At 58.3% G+C, this 17621-nt stretch overlaps 1 protein-coding gene across 2 annotated transcripts in view; it reads right to left on the reverse strand.

Moving 5' to 3' along the window:
- The window catches only part of SDK2 (sidekick cell adhesion molecule 2), a 233402-nt gene that overhangs the window by 39429 nt on the left and 176352 nt on the right, over nucleotides 1-17621 (reverse strand). For both annotated transcript variants that reach the window (XM_016143599.2, XM_016143598.2), the window contains exons 19-30: nucleotides 12373-12568; nucleotides 12067-12165; nucleotides 11470-11661; nucleotides 9953-10074; nucleotides 8517-8626; nucleotides 8256-8406; nucleotides 5771-6008; nucleotides 4935-5050; nucleotides 4123-4312; nucleotides 2746-2844; nucleotides 1521-1715; nucleotides 352-553 (exon numbers count right to left, since the gene is read on the reverse strand). In XM_016143599.2, the coding sequence (XP_015999085.2) occupies nucleotides 352-553; nucleotides 1521-1715; nucleotides 2746-2844; nucleotides 4123-4312; nucleotides 4935-5050; nucleotides 5771-6008; nucleotides 8256-8406; nucleotides 8517-8626; nucleotides 9953-10074; nucleotides 11470-11661; nucleotides 12067-12165; nucleotides 12373-12568 (1910 nt within the window). The remainder of the gene's footprint in view (nucleotides 1-351; nucleotides 554-1520; nucleotides 1716-2745; nucleotides 2845-4122; nucleotides 4313-4934; nucleotides 5051-5770; nucleotides 6009-8255; nucleotides 8407-8516; nucleotides 8627-9952; nucleotides 10075-11469; nucleotides 11662-12066; nucleotides 12166-12372; nucleotides 12569-17621) is intronic.

Here is a 17621-nt window from a genome sequence, read left to right on the forward strand (position 1 = left end):
GAATGTGAAAAATACGACCCGCTCCCACTAGGATTTAAATTGAAGCCAGAATTTCGGAGCGAAGCTCCGCTGTCCTATTAAAGATGAACAAGAAGATGCCGCCTGGCTGGGAGGAATTGCTGATGAAGGCTGGATGGCGGGGGATTCACCAAGGGGGCTTCTGGGCTCCAGAAACAGATAATTAAGAGGCAGCTGCAGCAGGGTTTCAGGGAGCGTGGGGCGGGCGGTGAGGACCGAGCTCAGGAGGCGTGCACGGGAGCTCCTGGGGGCAGAGGGCTGCGGCAGGACTTGGGGTGGGCAGGCTCCGGGGGTCCTCGGAGCCCTCTCCAGGGGCCGCGCTGGCCGGCTCACCTGTCCACCACGAAGGCAGAGGCGTTGTGGCTCACGGAGGCTGAGTGCAGTGCCCACCGGCCGCCGGGCAGCTCGCGGGTCTGGATGGAGTAGTAGCGGACGGGGGACAGCCCGTCGCTCCCCGGCTCCCAGGACAGCAGCACGCTGCGGGCCTTCACGTCCTCCTGCCGCACCACGGGCTTGCTGGGGGGCTGCGGGCGGTCTGGGGGTAGCGGGGAGGCGGGTGAGCCGGCGGGGCGGAGGAGGCGCTCCGGGCTCAGGCCTGATGCTCCTGCCCGCTCCCATCTCCGCATGCACAGGGCCCGTCTGCCAGCGCCCCTGACCCCTGGTCTCGGACCCGTCCTCAGGGTGCTCGAGGCCCGGGTACCTGGGAACTGACTCCAGAGACACAGCGAAGAGGTTCAGGCGCCCGGCCCCCCGCCGCCTGCCGCAGTGCCGAGACGGGGCCTACACTGTGCCCCGTTGCGGGGACTGAGCCCACATCTGTGGGACGCCACCTCCGACGCCGCCTCGGCCTGGCCTCCTTCTCACTGCCCGACGCCCCACCGCGGGGCTCCCCAGCCTCGGCACTCCAGCCCATGGGGCGGGGGAGTCTCTGCTGTGGGGGCTGCCCCGTGCCCTGCGGGGTGCGTGGCAGACGCTGAGTTCTGTCCACTGGATGCCTGTAGTACCCGTCTCCTCGCCGCGACAACCAAAGTGTCTCACGACATTGCCCAATGTCCCCCTGGGGGGCAGAGTAGCCCCCAGTTGAGAAGCACGGCCCTTCTGGTTTTTCCTGGGCACGTTGTCTAATAAATCGCTTTCACAGGAATCTGGGTCTCGGGCCGGCTTCTGGGGAACCCGCCCACAGGTGCAGCAGCAGCTCAGGGCAGCGGGACTCCAGGCCGCGGCCCATCCTCCACCCAGCCGGACACGGCCTCGGAAGCCGGTCTCACCGCCCTGCCCTCTGGGTAATCGGGAGCCCGGGCAGACAGGACCCTTGGGGGGCAACTCCCGGCTCAGCTCTGGAGGTCTCCGGGAGCCCTCGCCGACCCTGACCGTCAGGGATGCGAGCCCACTCTCCACTCCAGACCCGGGCTCGGTGGCTCCCAACCCGCTGACCCGAGCTGTCCGCTAGGGGAGGATCCGAGCACCCCCTCCTCCACTCCCCAGCCCTAGCGGGTGGTCACCTCTCTTCTCGGTGGTCACCACCAAGGCCTCGGCGGCCTCTCCCCAGCCCTTGCGGGTCTGGGCCGTGATGCGGAAGAGGTAGACGGACTCGGGCGCGAGGCCGGTGGCCGTGTACTGGCGGGCGCTGGGCGCGAGCACCTCCACCGCGGCAGTGTTGGCTGTGGTGGCGTTGAGCCGGTGTGTGACCTGGTAAGCTGGGGAAAAGGAAGGGGCCGGGTCGCGCTGGGGGGCCGGGCCGGCCGCCCCGGAGCCCCGAGAGAGTCCGCCGGAAAGGCCCGGTCCTTCCTCGGCCAGCGCGACGCCCGCACGGGGAACACCTCGGCTGTGGTCCGCCTGCTGGAAGCCCTCGTGGTCACTCTTGCATCCTGAGCGGCCACTTGGGGAGTGGGACGGGGGGTGTGGACAGGCACTCTGCACACGGTGTCTGAGACGCCCCTCAACACTCCAGGTGAGGGAGGCGAGGCTCTGAGAGGCCCGACCCCGCCCCCTGCTCGGAAGCGGCGGGGCTGGGATTCCAGTCGGGGCCTTCTGAGGCCGAAGCCCCTGCCCTGCCCGTCTGCAGCCCGCAGCCCGCAGCCCGCCTTTGCTCAACATCGTTCAGGGGGGGGGGGGGCGGGGGGGGCGCTGCAGGGTGCCGGGAGCCAGAGCCTGCGCTGGGCACGGGGAGTCCAACCCACTGCTTTACAGGCGAGGGGGCTCGGGCTGCACCGGGAGCCGACGTGCTCCAGTGCCCACAGCTGCTAACGTCAGCCCCGTGCGTCCTCTCCCGTGAGGCCGCGTGTGTGTGTGCGTGTGCGCGTGTGAGGGGAGGCATCTTGAGGAAGAGACCATGCTTCTCTGATCTGCTCCTTCCGCCCCCAGGGCCTTAGCTCCAGTTTCCCAGCCCTGAGCGTGCTTTGCCGAGCCAGCCACTGCGCCCTCATCTGGCCACACTTAGGAACAGCGGCCGAAGTGTACCAGACCGGACGCTCCGCTGGGGCCCTGGGGCAGCACTTGGGAGCAGAAAGCTAACGAATGGTCCCTAAAGGGAGCTCAGCGTTGACCTTGCCCTCCAGCTGGTAATCCTATAGACCGAAATGTCTGGAAGAAGCAAGACTCGACCACTCTCGAGGAGCTGGGGACGCCGCCTGGGCCCAGGGTCCTTCCCGCCAACGTCGAATTTGCCTCCTCCCCTCCTTACACCGCCTCCTTCTTCCCGGGGCCCGGGACAGGGTGAGGGCTCACCGAGAATGATGCCGTTGGGGGCGGCGGGGGGCTGCCAGATCAGCCGCACCGACGTGGTCCTCACCTCCGGGAACAGGATGCCCATGGGCGGTCCCGGGACTGGAGGGGACAGAGGAGAAGCGGGTAACAGAGCAGCCGCTGTTGGGCCCTGAGCCCGGTTCGGCTCCAGTGGAGTCGTATGGTGGGGGGCGGGGGGCGCTCGGCTCGACAGACTGTGGAGCGCGGCTCTGTGCCTGGCACCGTGTCCTGGCACCGTGTCCTGGCCAGACGATACTGCCGGCGAGGCTGCCACGCTTGGAAGAGGAGTGACTTGGCAGGAGCCGGAGGGGACCAAGGCTCCAGCTTCCAGCCCAGGGTCTGTGTACGTGTGCACACATAGGTTCGCGCCCTCAGAACGGGGCCCGGGGGCCTCGTCCTGGGTCTGGGCTTCAGAAGGCACCACTCTGAGTCCCTGCGAAGGGGTGAGGTGTATGTGTGTGGGGGGGGGAAGGGCGTGTGCCCATGCTCAGCCGACACTCCTCTACGTTCTCGGGCTCCCTCTGGCGTCCCGAATTCTGGAATTCTCTAGCATGCGTCTAGGGTCTGCACGGGCCTGTCTCCCAGGGCCACGGCCCCGGACCGAGGGATGGCCAAGGGGTCGCTGTTTGGGGCACGTGGACGGAGCCTGAATGACGTGGGGTAGAGGAGAGGACGGGGGGAGAACAGGGTGGAGGGGGAGCGGGGTTCGCAGGGGCTGGGGCGGGTGCAACCACGGAACGCCAAGAAGTCTCAGGTTTCTAAACTTGAACTTGGCTTTCCAGGTCACGTGAGGCTACATTTGTCAAGGCGGAAGGACAGAATATATTTAATTTAACAGCTCATTAGCTTGATTTATAACTGTAGAACATACAGACACATGGTATTTGGGCTTCCTTTTGCATTCTTGTCTGGACCCCTCACATATCTGTGGGGGGATGGTCTGTGAGCATGCGTGGGGCGAGGGAGGGGGACGGAGGACCTGTCAGTCAGCCTGCTGCAGGGACGGGTGCCTGGAGGTTCATGCACAGACTTTGAGTCACAGCGAACCTGCTGCAGGTGAGCAGGAAGTCAACAGAGGCACAAAGTCCCTATTCCGGACCCTTGTCTCAGAGAGAGAGACAGAGAGCGAGCAAGAATCAGATGTCGGCCGGCCCTTGTGTTGTCATCTCTTTCTTAGGGACACGCAGTCCCTCACCGGCACCCCCTGCCCGTGGGGGCGGTGGCCCTTGTGACTGGCTGTCCACAGGAGACGCCTGAGGCCACGGTTCTCTTTGGGGCAGAGCGTGACCCCAGAGGGGCAGGACGCAGGCGGCTCCCTGTCTCCCCGTCTCCCCCAGGCCCGCAGGGGTTCGAACTCACCGTCGTCCAGAGTCCGCTCCAGGACGGGCGGGTGGCTGGGGCTGCCGTCCCCGACGCGTGTGAAGGCCAGCACCTGCACCTCGTAGAGCACGTACTTGCCCAAGCCCGTGAGCTGGGCGCTGCGGGACGAGTTCCCCTCCACCAGCCAGACCCGGGGCTGGGCGTCCGAGTCCTTCTCCTTGTACATCACCTGCCGGAGCCCAGCGCAGGTGAGGGCCGCGGCCTGGGTCAGCCCTGCCAGCGCTCCTCCCAAGTCTCCTCCCCGGGAGCCAGGGGGCCGGGGCGGGCCAGGCCGACTTGGGCTCCTTGGAGGGGCTCGGTCCCAGGGAGGCGCGGGGACACAAAGACACACTCAGCCCTGGAGATGAGAGTTCCCCAGGAGCGTTCCCTAGAGAGGCCCAGACAGGGGGCGCGGCTTGCTCAAGCTCACACAGCCAGTAGTGGCGGAGCCGGGACCTCACTCCCCACTTCCAGGCCAGGGCTGGACTATGTGGCTAGGCTCGGCTTTGGGGGGGAATTCGAGAAGATAACAGAAACAGAGACCGAAGCTGGGCCCGTGGAGTCGAGAGTGAGGCTTGGGGCACCCTGCGTGGCCTCCCGGGGGACACGGAGCAGCCCCGTGGACCCGGGGCCCTCACGAGAAGCCTCCCCACCCCTAAGCGAGGATGCCCTGGTTGCTGTGGTGACCGGAGGAGGTGAAGCCGGACAGATTCCCCGAGTCTGCTCGAGAAGGCAGAGGCCTGGGCCCAGGGGCCCCGAGGACAGGGCGCCTTGGGTGGGGGAGCAGGCGCGGGGCCCGCGGCCTGGCTCACCTTGTAGCCCAGCACCAGCCCGTTGCGGTCGGCCTCGGGGACGGCGCTCCAGCGCACCAGCATGCTGCTGGAGGTGGTGGCCAGCGCAGACACGTTGGCGGGGCCGGAGGACGGGACTGCAGGAGAAGGGGAGTGGAGAGAATGAGCTCAGGGCCCTACGGGGGGCCCTACGGGGGGCAGGGGTGGAGCGGGACACAGACAGTCCCCAAGCAGAGACTCTCCCGGTCACACTTCCTGTCGGCCCTGGTTGATCGCGGATGCTGCTTCTTTTCCGATTCGCCCCCTCCTCATCCTCTGCTCGGGCTAACGTTAGGATGAGCCCAGGGGTGGGGCGGGGGCCACAGTGGGGAGGGACCTGCCACTTAAAAGGCACCAGGAAAAAGCCAGAGTGGCTCAACAAATGCGGGGTGCTTGCAGGGCAGGGCCTCACACTCTGTGGGCGACCCCGTGCAGGCCCCTGTGAGCCGCTGGCTGTGTTTCTGGAGTGTTCTGAGAGCTAGCCCACCCCCCACACGTTTTAGGCCCCACTGGTGTCAGGGTTAAAGCTGAGGGCTTGGAGGTGGGGGCGGCGGGGACGCTGAGGGCAGTGGGAATGCCGGTGGGTAGGGTCAGGAGCCGGGAGACAGGGGGACAGGCCAGGGCGCTCTGCGGGGCACAGGCAGGACCCCGAGCCCAGGTCGTGCTGAACAGCAGCTCCGGCTTTTGTGCCCCTGGACAGCCCCGAGGACAGAGAGACACGGGGGCGGGGGGAGGGCGGCGTGTCCCGGCCACAGGCGGCACACGCAGGCGGAGGCCGGAGAGGGAGTCACGGGGTGGCTGGCTCCAGCGAGCCGTACCTGACTCCCGCGTCCGGCCCACCACCACCTGGCTCCAGGGCCCGCTGCCGATGGCGTTGAAGGCCTGGACCTGCACGCGGTACTCCGTCCACTCCTCCAGGTCCTCGATGGTGTGCTCCCGCTCCAGCCGGTCCCGGACCACGTGGCTCAGTGTCTTGCCGCGGCCGTCCGCCCTGCTGTACTTAACCTTGTAGCCCACCGACTCGGGGTTCCCGTTGTATTCCATTTCCGGGAGGGGCTGCAGGAGGGCGGGGTGGGTGGGCAGAACGGGTCGTGAGGCCAGGACTCCCTGGCTCAGGCCTCCTCTTCCAGGGAGCCCTCCACCCTCTGATCCAGCTCTCTAACCCGGGTGTGGCTTAGATTGTGACTGTTTCCCACGGCCTGTCTCCCTGTCTCTCCACGCCTGGCTCCAGGGCGAGGCACATCCATTCTTTACTGTGCACATGACACACTTACTGGGTCCGGGGACGGGACCCAGGGCGGTGACCGGACCCAGGGCGGTGACACATAAAGGCTGTCTGTGTAGCGCACCGACGGGCTCAGCACCTGTGGCCCGGGCTGTCTCTGTCACTTAACTCCGTCACCCAGGCTGCCAACACGTATTTACTTAATTGCCTGCAAGGCGCCTGGCCTCAGCTCCTGCCTGTCTTGGAGAAGCCGGCCCGGGGGACGCCATCTAGCGCATGGACCGGACACCGGTCACTGTCAGGAAGTCCGTCCGTCCAGCCGACCTGTCTGCCCTGCTGCATTTTCAGTCTCCTCCTGGAGTCTCAGTGGACAGGAGAGATGTGTGCCCTTCCTGGGCCTTCGGACTAGGCTGGTGGGGGCTGTGCTCTCCGTCCCAAGGTCGTTCGGATGAACTTGGGCAATGTTAGTGAGCTGGGGGTGTGTGTGCATTGCGGGGAGCCCGTGATCTAAAGCAGCTGTGAGCCGAGGGCCCGGGTCTCCTTGGAAGATGGCAGAGCTGGAGCTGGGGAGCCCTCGGCCCTCACTCCCCATTCTGCTTCTCCACGCAGGGGCTCCCCACAATCTAACCCATGTCTCGTTCCTCAGCCCCTGCACCTCACTCCACACATCCTCTGCCCCTGCCCGCCAGCCCTGCTCCTCCAGACACTGAGCCAAGCGGACTAGAGGCCATTACACAGCCTCGAGCGCACCTCCCCTCACCTGCCAAGGGACGGTGACGGGCCGGGCACCACTAAGGGGCCTGGGGGAGCCCAGGGCCCTGCACCATGCGGCGAGCTCCTTCCTGCTCCCCTCCAGCCCCGCACCCCGGTGCCACAGTCTTTAGCCTTTTGGTGTTTGGGAACTTTAAAGTGAGTTGCAGGAGGTCAGCAGGTGGGGGCAGAGCCTGGGGGGCGGGGAAGGGGCAGAAAGGCCAGCCGCCACCAAGGCTGTGAGAGCCGGAGTCTGCCTGGGGCCCCCGTCCCAGGGAGGGGGTCGCAATGAATGACTGGCACAACTAGTGAGAGGTCCCACGTGGAAACAAGAAAGGGCTGTGTCGCCTTTGGGCCTGGGGACACAGGCCGTCCCCAACGCTGGTGTTCCCGGTTCTCCACGGGGCCGGGCCACGGGGCGTCGCTCCCACATTTATTTGTCTAAGGGTCCCCATCTGCTCTGAGCGCCTCTTGGACTGCTGCTTCGTGGGACCCATGCCAGGAAATACTGTCCCGGGGGAACCATGGTCCCTCTTGCTCCCCAGACGATGGGACGGCAGTGGGCCCGGTGGTTAGGGCTGTGAACTGTCGGGGCCGGACTCCCCGGCGGGGCATCCGAGCCGGGTAAACTGGGGGGTGTGGGAGGGTGGGGGGGACTGGGGCCAGTGGCTCCCCAACTCCCCGCCCCAGTTTCCTCTTCTGTAAGTGGGGGACAGGATCACTCCGCTGCCACAGGCTCGTGGAGAGGGTTCTTCGAGGCCTGACTTTGCATAAAACGCCCAGAGCGGTAGCTGGCAGAGACGACGCCCTTGGCACGTTAGTGGTATTGCCGCGTGCCGGGTCACCTGCAGTCGTGGGGGCGTCTGAGAGCCCAGCGGCCCCTCCCTCGGCTCCGGTCATCCTCAGAAGCAACCCCTCGCCCTCCCACTCAGTGTGGTAGAACAACCTACATCTGAATCGCAGGCCCACCCCGGGAGCTGTGTGGCCGAGGGTGACTTCCTAACCTCTCCGAGACTTCGTTTTTTGTTTTTCAGCTATAAAGTGGGATAATAACGTGTCCTTTGCGGGATTACTGGGAGGATTACAAGGAAGAAAAAAAAATGCAAAATGCTTGGCACAGGACAATGCTCAAGAAACAGTGTTTCCTAGCTCCTCCTCTCCACGTGGGGCATTTGTTTGCTTCGCTGAGGTGGATTATCAGGCACCCTTCCAGGTGCAAGGTTTATGAGAGGGGAGGGAGTCGTAGGAAGTTCGGTGCTCGTCCCTCTGATGGGGCCCGTGGGGGACCCAGGAGACACTCCTCCCCCGCTGCCCTCTGGGGGCCTCACCATCCAGCGGAGCCACAGGCTGGTCTCACTGGCCGTGCGCAGGGTCACGTTGGCCGGGGCCATGTCAGGGGGCGCCTGGAGGGTCTGGATCTTTCTAGAAGGCTGGCTGGCCGGACTGGTGCCCACAATATTCACCTGGCGCATGCGGAAGCTGGTGGGGGGAGGGGTATGTAGGGCGGTGAGGGCACAGCCCCAGGGCTGAAGTCCCCCCAGATCCCCCACCCCCGGTGTGGGAAGCCCTTCCCCCTCCTGCCCCGTTACCTGTAGTAGGTGAAGGGGTTGAGGTCGGGCACCTCCATGGAGCGGGCATCCGGCTCGTTGGCGAGCTGGTGAATCAGCAGCCACTCCTCTCCCTCCCCGACCACGCCCACCTGGAGAAGGGAGCCGGGCTTAGACCTGTCCCACCTGCAGCCTGAAACGGGGGGCTGTGAGCCCCAGCTTCTAAGAGCTACAAGCCCTGCCCAGGGAAGGCCTTGATTCGGACCTTAGGACTCGCCCGGCAGGCACCAGGCGGGGCTGCCACCTTTCCAGGCCCTTAAACGTGTCGGCACGTGTGACCCTGAGCCCGCCTGCCTCGGAATCTGTGTCCTAAACCTACTCCTCTGCCCCGCCCCAGACCTAGCACATCAGCTCATTCTCCTGCACACCCCACTATGCTTCTAGAATTTACCCCAGCTAAATCGGAGTCAGAAATTGTGGGGGCTGGACCAGGCACTGGAACTTTTGAAGGTTCCCCTGGTGCAGCCAAGACTGAGAATCGCGGGTTTAAAGGGTCGTAGGCCTATCATCGAGAAATCAACCAACGACAAGAGCTGGCGAGGATGTGGAGAGAAGGGAACCCTCGTGCACTGTTGGAGGGATTATGCATTGGTGCCGCCAATGGAAAACAGTAGGGAGGTTCCTCAGAAAGTTAAAACGAGAGCTACCACACCACCCAGCAGCTCCACCTCTGGGTATTTACGGGAAGAAATCCAAAACACTCATTAGAAAAGATATATGCACCCCACGTCCATCGCAGCATCACTAGTGACAGCCAGTGCCTGTAATCGACCTGGGTGTCCATCCATAGGGGAGTGGATAAAGAAGATGCGGTTATATATACACAATGGACTATTACTCAGCCATTAAAAAGAATGAAATCTTGCTATTTGCGACAGCATGGATGGACCTGGAGACTACTATGCTAAGGGCAATAACTCAGAGAAAGACAAGTATCAAATGATTCACTTATATGTGGAATCTGAAAAAATAAATGAATAAAACAAAACAAAACAAAACAGAAATAGACTCATAGATCTACAGAACAAGCTAATGGTTGGCAAAGGGAGAGGGGTGGAGAAATGGAAATTAATAATAATAATAATAGCAATAATAATAATAGTAAAAGAAAAATAAAGAGCTGCAGGAGGCAGCTGGTTATTTTTTTAGCCCAGCCACATCACCACCCTGACCTGAGGGTGTTGGTGTGCGTGTGCGCACGTGTGTGTGTGTGTGTGTGTGTGTGTACAGGTGTACAGGTAGGATAGAGGTGGAGTATTGAAAGCACAGCCTTTTTTGGTGTGTCTGGCCATCAGGTAGCTGCATGTGAAAATTCACCAAGACGTACATACACACCTGACTTTGCACCCAGGAGCCTGGGCACGCCCACGGCCGGAAGCAGGCTGCCAGGCTCCAGGGCTGCCTGCGACAGGCCTTACCTGGGCCTCCACCAGCCAGCGGGAGATGGAGGTCTTCCCATCGTAGCCTGGCCTGAACTGCAAGGTCACGGAGCGGGGGCCGATGTTGGAGATGCCCAGGTTCGTGGGGGCCCCTGGGAGTTCTGCAGAAGGAAGACAGGACAGGGAGAGAGGTGGCCCACATGGGACGGACCTCTCTGGGCGCAGAGGGCGCTGTGCTGCACTTTCCCCAGAAACCTCAGGGGGGCAGCATGGCGAGGCCTCACCCCGCCGACACAGGCCTCTTCCTGTACCCCTGGCTCACCGCATTCACAGCAGGGGCCAAAGACAGGGGTAGGGGCTGAGAGGTCCTCCAGGGCCAAAGGGAGGCTCCCTGGCCAGAGACCAGGGGCTGGACACACCAGGGCTTCCTCTCCTGGGGTCCGGATGTGTGTGGGGTGCTCACGAGGGGGCTGGAGGGTGCATAAAACAAGCCGGGCTCAGAAAGAAACCACAAGGACAGTCCCTCTCTCGGTCCACTCAAACCCCACTGGAGTCCCCCCCAAACCCAAAAACGGTTCGGGGAGACAAGAAGGAAGGATGGGGGCAGGAGGCAGCATCTGTTTTCTGACTAAGAACCTTGGGGTTCAGGATGAAAAGAAAGAGCACAGATTACGGGGTCAAACTGTCCGAATTGGGATCTAACGCCATTGTGTCCACACTGTGTGTCTCTGGGCAAGTTGCCTAACCTTTCTGTGCCTCGATGTCCTCCGTGGTAAACGGACACAGTACTACCACCTACCCCAGGAATTAAATGAGCTGATGTACATGAGGCACTTGGCCCTGAACTTGGTCAGCAGCACATGACTCTTTGTGGCACGGTTATTTTCTCTTGGGGTCAGCCAAAGCTTGTGTACCTCAGCCATCTCAGTGGACAGGTCAAGGATTCTGGCCAGGTCACACAGGCCTGGCCTCACTGATCCAGACAGGCCACGAGGTGATCTAATCCCTCTCCCCATAGGTACAGATGGGGAAACTGAGGCACAGGGGGGCTGTGACCTGCTCAAGGTCGCGGAGTTTGGCAGACGTGATTGTTGAGAGCAGGTCTCGGCTTGCTCTTCGAGCCTGGTCTGAGATTGGTCCCAGCCCGCTCTTTCCCCTCCCCAGCCAGCTCGTCCCCTGGTTGGAATCCTATCTAGACTTTCTGGGTGACAGTGAGGATTCTTCCCCTGATCACAGGTGCCATTGCCTGGTGTGGAATCCGGCCTGGAAGGAAGAGGGCAGCGGGGGGAACGAGACCAGGGCGGGGTCCTCTGGGGGCCCATGGTTTTCTACAGGCCATGGAGGAAGAAAGAGGAGCCCACAGAGTCTGCAAACTGGACCTGGACTCGTGAGATGCAGCCTGCTCTGGGGGACACCCAAGGAGGCCGAGGGGGGGAGTGCTCTGTGGGAAGAAAGTCAACATTCCTGAAAGAGCGGAGACCTCCTGAGTTGGATGCCGAGCAGAACAAGAAGCCAGGGCCCTCCCCGCTGCCCCAACCCGCTGAGGGGGCACCTACCTGGAGGTACCCCGGAGGAGATGGTCGAGGCGGACACCTGGCCCTGGCCCTTGGCGGTCATGGCGGCCACCTCGATGGTGTAGGTGGTGAGCGCGGTGAGGCCCGTGACGCGGTACTCCAGGGTGGCGTTGGGCAGGTAGTGTGTCACGCGGGTGTTGGTTCGGTTGTACTCCTCCCAGGAGATCCGGTACCCTGGGGAGACCCCACGCGCGGCACGAGCTTGGCTGTGGCCATGAGCCGGCCGCGCCCTCTGCCCTGCCTCTCACTCATTCTCCACGAGTCTGGCAGTCAACACACGTCGGGAGCTTTGGGGCCGAGGGGGGCGGACGCATGGCGCCTGGGGCCCCAGGTGCGCGCTTGGCGCGATGCCCCTGTCGGGTGGGCGTTGCGTGAAAGAGAGCGAGTCACCGTGGCTGCCACTTGACGCCTGTGGCTGAGGAACTGGGGTGTGCTCCGGAGTGGACGGGCTGGGGGCCTCCTCTGGGGACTTTCTGAGCGTGGCTGCCAGGAGGTTTCGGGTGGACGCGAGGTGGAAGGCAGGGGCGTGGGCTAGATGACCTTTCCCTGGCCCTGGTTCAGTGACTCGGAGGCACCTACCTGTGAGGATGCCGTTCTTCTCCCCCGGCTCCTGCCAGCTGACCTTCAGCGAGGTGTCCAGGATTTCAGTGAAGCTCAGGTGTCCCACAGGCCCAGGCACTGTACCCCAAAAGGGCCCCCCACCCCACCCAACATCGCTTAGAGCCAGAAAGAGACCACTGTCTGCAAGGCAGCGCACACTATGCCCACGGCGCCCCGGGATGGTGGGCGACAAGACCAGGACCGCCCTGTGCCTGGAGCGCCCAGCCTGGCTTTCGGGTGGGGGGGAAATGGGGGGGCAGGCTGCAGGGGCTGCGTGCTGCCTACCATCTTCGTGGGTGCGCACCAGCTGGGGGGTGCTGCGAGGCCCGTCCCCGGGAGTGGTGAAGCAGAGCACGGAGGTGAAGTACTCGGTGAACTTCTTCAGGCCAGACACAAAGCCCACGTGGATGCTGTCTTGAAAATTGGGCCGAGCCGTCACCATGGTAACCTCCTCTTCCTGCTCCGGCTCCCAGGCGATCAGCTGGGGGGGAGAGGCCAGCCATTCAGACAGGGCAGGGAGAACATTCCCAGGGAGGCCGAGGGCTCCCCCATGGGCTGGGCCAGCTACAGGGCACCGTGCCGGGTGCTCTCCATGAGTCATCTCTCCCTTGATCCCCACGGCGACCCCGCAAGGGAGGTATTTTACTGAGATCAGCGACGTAATTTGCAGCTCTGGTGCAAAATGACAGCGGAAGGCCTCCCTGTGCAAACATCAGTGAGAGTTTCAAGGAGGCGGGAGTGGAGCATTTAACAGAGCGTGGCGTCCTTTCGAGTGTGCAGTGAGTGACTGCACAGGTCGAGGAAACTGAGGCTCAGAGAGGCTAAGTGACTCGTGCGACATCACACAGCTAGGAGGAGGCTGGGGGTCTCTGATTTGCCTGGCCTCCTACGCCTTTCTCCCTCTGGGCTGGGGCAGTTTCTCCTACGGAGCTGGAAGTTTGGTTTGGGGATGACTCTGGTTCTTCTAAACTCGCTCCAGGTTGGGATTCCAATCTTAAACATCACCCGGAAGTGGAGCGCTGGCAAGAAGACCTGTCTGGAAAGTCGGCGTGGCCGTTCGTCTAATCCCCGCTCCACACGCACTGCCCATAAGCTCCCCGCCTCCTCGCCCCTCCAGCCCTGGCCTCTGCTCCTGTTTTCCGGGTCCTTCATCTGTCTCCAACAATGACAGCTGGGCTCAGAGATTTCCTCATTTATTCGAAATTGATTAAATAGCAATTAATGGTGAAAAGCACCACTCGATGAGTTTTAATGAGCGCGGGTATTTATAAATATAAAACAATACCACGCTGATGTCTCCTGATTAACTCACGCCTATAACAATGCTTAATTTTCTCCTTCCATAACCACGGGTTTATAAAGGATGTTTTGAAATTTAATTGGTATTGTGAGAAGATAGCCTATAGCAAGTTAATTAGACACTAATTAGACCCTAAAAATACTAATCAGAAATACTAAGTGGCATTTAATAAGTATGTTAAATATCCTTATTTCGGTTATCTTGTTTCATAGCAATTAAATTGCCGAACTTCTTTGGAGTAGATTAAGAAACAAGTTTCATGTTTTAATTTAATTTAATTAATGTAAATTTGAATTAATTACACCGTTAGAATTAATTGTGCGGTGTGTTCCCCCACAAATGCGGAATCTTGGTAAATATTATTTTACCGGGTTTAGGCCAATTACACTTACTACCATTTAAAAAAATAAAGGACAAAGCATGTCTTTCCTGGTGCCTAAGAACCATATCATGGGGCATTTTCTTTAGAAGAAGGCCCAGAAGAAGTGCACAGGGTACCGGAGTGTGGTTTGGGCAGTGACAGTGACTTAATTATCCTACAGGTCCAGGCCTGACGCCCAAGATGGCGGCAGGGCTGTGGGTGTGTTAGACTATCCACTCTGGGATTGAAGCCACTTGTCCCTCTCCAGCTGCATGAGAAGAGGAGGCGGCTTAGGGTTAAGAGGCCTCCCCGTCAGGGCCAGGACACCAGAACTGCTTTCTGCACCTTCCGTGGCCTGAAGGGGCAGCTGTGGGATAGGATCTCGGGGCTTCAGCGAGCGCACAACGGGCTACCGTCTGATGAGGTCTCAGCGTGTGCCTGGCACTGGGTTAAGTCCATCACTGACCAGTCCCATTTCATCACCAGAGTGAGGACCAGTCAGAGGCCATTGTCCTGCGACACTACAAAGAAGTAACTGAGGTCCGGGACGGCTGGGTAACCTGCACGAGGCTCCACCACCGGCTTCAGATTTGTGGACCCGAGAATCCAGTGAAGACCACCGCCTCCTGCGGTACTCATGGCGGCTAGCTGAGTGCGAGGGCTTCTCTTGACCATCTCTGTGCCTGCTCATTACTTGGGGTCAGTGTTGATCTCTATGAGGTCTTTTGATCTGGGATTCTAAGCAGGCCGGGGTGTGTGAGTGTGTGCTGGGGGAGGGGCATCAAACCTAGACTCCCCTTCAGAGAACAGAGGCCCACAGAGGTAACCCTATATGAAGGGTGATACTGCAAGTGGGGTGTGTGTGTGGGGGGGGGGAAGGCGGGGGCAGAATGTGCAGGCGAGGTGGAGAGGGAGGATGAGAGAGCCCAGCTCTGTCCCTTACGATGTGACCTCGGGAATGCCACTCAACTTCTCTGAACTTCAGGCTCTTACAGGAGACAGTAATAACCATCTGGGGTAAGCAGTAGTCCATGATGGCGTTGAGAGTATAGGATGGTATATACGGCCTGATAGCTATTGGCATTAAAAAAAAAAGTAAGGGAAATTCTCTCTTTCCCTCTCTACCTCTCTATCTCTCTGCGTTCGCATAAATTCACATAAAATATTCTGGAAGGTCATGTAAGCAATGACCTGGTTGGATGAAATAGAACTAGGTAGATGAGGGACTGGGGTGGGGTGGAGAATCGCTGCTATAGACTCATCTCTTTACATGTGTTGGTTCGAATCACGTCAATTTGTTTCTTGTTAAAAAAAAAATCAAAGTAAGAAAAAAGAATCATGGGGAGAATTTGGCAATAGTAGCAACATTATATATGCATTTACTCTTCGACCCAACAATCTTATTTCTAAGACTCTATTCTAAAGTTATATATGAAAACATGAAAAGATATATGCACCAAGCTATTCACTGCAGGAATGTTTGCGACAGTAAAAGACTGGAAACAAACAAACAAAAATGTCCTCACTGAGGGACAGGTGGACTAAATGATAGGAAGGTCCCATAATGCAGCACGATCCAGCTGTACACTCCTGTGGCGTGATCTCCAGGATACAATGTAAATAAAAAGGCAAGATGGAGAAGGTGCGTAGAGTATGCTGTCATTCATCCTAGAAAGGAGGGACAGACCTTGGAACATGTGTACCAGCTTAAAGCGAAGAAGTGTGAGGAAAAACCAAAACAAAGGAAAAGAAACCAAACCGATGAGGGAGGGAGAGCAACGAGAATCCAGGCTGATTTTCTCTGAATTTACTTTGCTGAGTAGATTTAGCTTCGGAGCCATGTAAATATGCTACACGATTACAGAAGAAAATTAAATTAAAAGATCAATCCTTAAAAAAATCGAAACCAAAATGAAACGAACGAACCTAACGGTGTATTGAGTTGCAGCAAAATTACATAGTGAGAAACTGTTTTGAAAGACTTCGCAGCCCAGTGATGTCAAGTGCCTCCCAGCTGGGATAGACTGTGAGAACACAAAGAGCTGCCAGCGATCTGGAACTGTTTCCAGGAATCAAAGGGCTGATGTTACTCTTCTGAAGTTGTCGTGGGTGTTTGTGGGATAGAAAAGGTGAGTAATTATGTTGGTGCCGTGGGAGCTGGATTTTCGGGCTGGAGAAGAGAGATACAGACAAAAGACCAATGAGATTATTAAAAAGCTTGCAGTCTTGAAATTGAATTGAAAGTATCGGTATGCGTTTTATCTTAAAAAAAAAAAAAAAACACCACAAAAAACCCCACAGAGTATTTCCTAGCTGCCCATTAACAGGGCCTAGAAACAGCGACCAGCGCTAGACTAACGAGCACCCCTGGTGCCCAGACTGTGGTTTCTAACTATCACTTCCTGCCAGAGGAGGAAAAGACTCCTTGAAGATAGGGCTGACCCCAGGCTGACCCCGGGCATGGTGCAGAAAGTAGAGCTAGTTTGGAATGCTGGAATGTCTTGTCGCCCTGGATAGGAAGGAAGCTAAGGAAGACTCAACTGGCACCATGTCAAAGGGATTCACGAGTCAACTGGAAGAGGCCCGTGATGGGTTAACTGGGCATCAATCAGAATAAGCATGGTAGTGGACTGAAACTCATCGGAAGTGTTAAACAAACAAACAAACAAAATCCTTAAGGAGGGAATACTACCCCAAACGACATAAAACAAAACAAAAAAGATGCCTCTTCCACCCCAGTCTAAACTCATCTGTCATCATCCTTCTGACGCTAAGGGGCCTGACCTTTCCATTATTCTGAAAATTGGCAAGTAATGGAAAAGAACTGAGCACTTATCACACCTTTTCCTTGATGAACTGTACCTTTGGGCAACCCAAAAGTTGGTAAGGAGAGAATTCTTTTTGGGCGGGAAGTAATTCAGCTAATAAATCAAGACAAAATTATAACATTTGACCGTCCCAATTTTGCAACCCCGATTGAAATAACAGATCACGCGAGCGCGGCCGGTGGTCACCGCATCCCCAGAGAAGACAGGCGCGCTGTATGCGTTCTCATGAAAACACACGCCACCGTCTGGGGAGCGATATTTTGAAAAAAAAAGAATCATCCAGCCCGAATCTGATCAAGCCTCTGGTTCTAAGTTCCAATTTACTGCAAATACAGTTTTCAGAGGCGTGTGTTAAATGACTCTGCAGGGACGCAATCAGCAAAATCCAGACCTCGTGGAAAATTCTATAGTGCAAATGACTAGGAGTCTTTACTCAGTAAATTACTAGGAAAAGAAAGAAAGAGAAGAGAGAGAGAGAGAATCTATAGATGAACTGGGACCTAAAAAAAAAAAAAAAACCCCAACCAACTGCGACTGTGTGAACCTCATATGAAGCCTGAAGCAAACAGACCAACTGGTCAAAGAGATAATGGCGGTCGGGGAAATTCAAACACCAAATGGCCAGCCGATGATATTGAAGGGGCTGTTGATACTTTCAGGCACAGTAATGATGATGTCTTAGAGGCTTCATGATATTTCTTCACAGAAATATTTATGGATGAAATGATATAAAACTGGGAATCGCTTCGAAATAGTTCTCAGGAGAAGAGATGGGGGTGTCTGTGAGTTAGTAACTGTCGAAGGCACAAAGGTGTGCATGGGTGTTCATTACAGGCCTCTCTCTAATTTTATAAATGTTTGTGAAATTTTTCATACTTAAAAGGAGAGAAAAAAAAAAAAACACTCGTTCTCACTGGAGGCATGCAAGGGACAAATGCTGCTTTTTTCCTCCCTGAGATAATGAAGGCCAAAGAAGCAAGAAACAGAATCGCCTCTTGTATCCACTCGTACTCAGACGAAATCAAGTCGTAGCTATTATTTTACA

The sequence above is a fragment of the Rousettus aegyptiacus genome, unplaced genomic scaffold (assembly GCF_014176215.1).
Source record: "Rousettus aegyptiacus isolate mRouAeg1 unplaced genomic scaffold, mRouAeg1.p scaffold_m13_p_6, whole genome shotgun sequence".
NCBI classification, from domain to species: domain Eukaryota; kingdom Metazoa; phylum Chordata; class Mammalia; order Chiroptera; family Pteropodidae; genus Rousettus; species Rousettus aegyptiacus.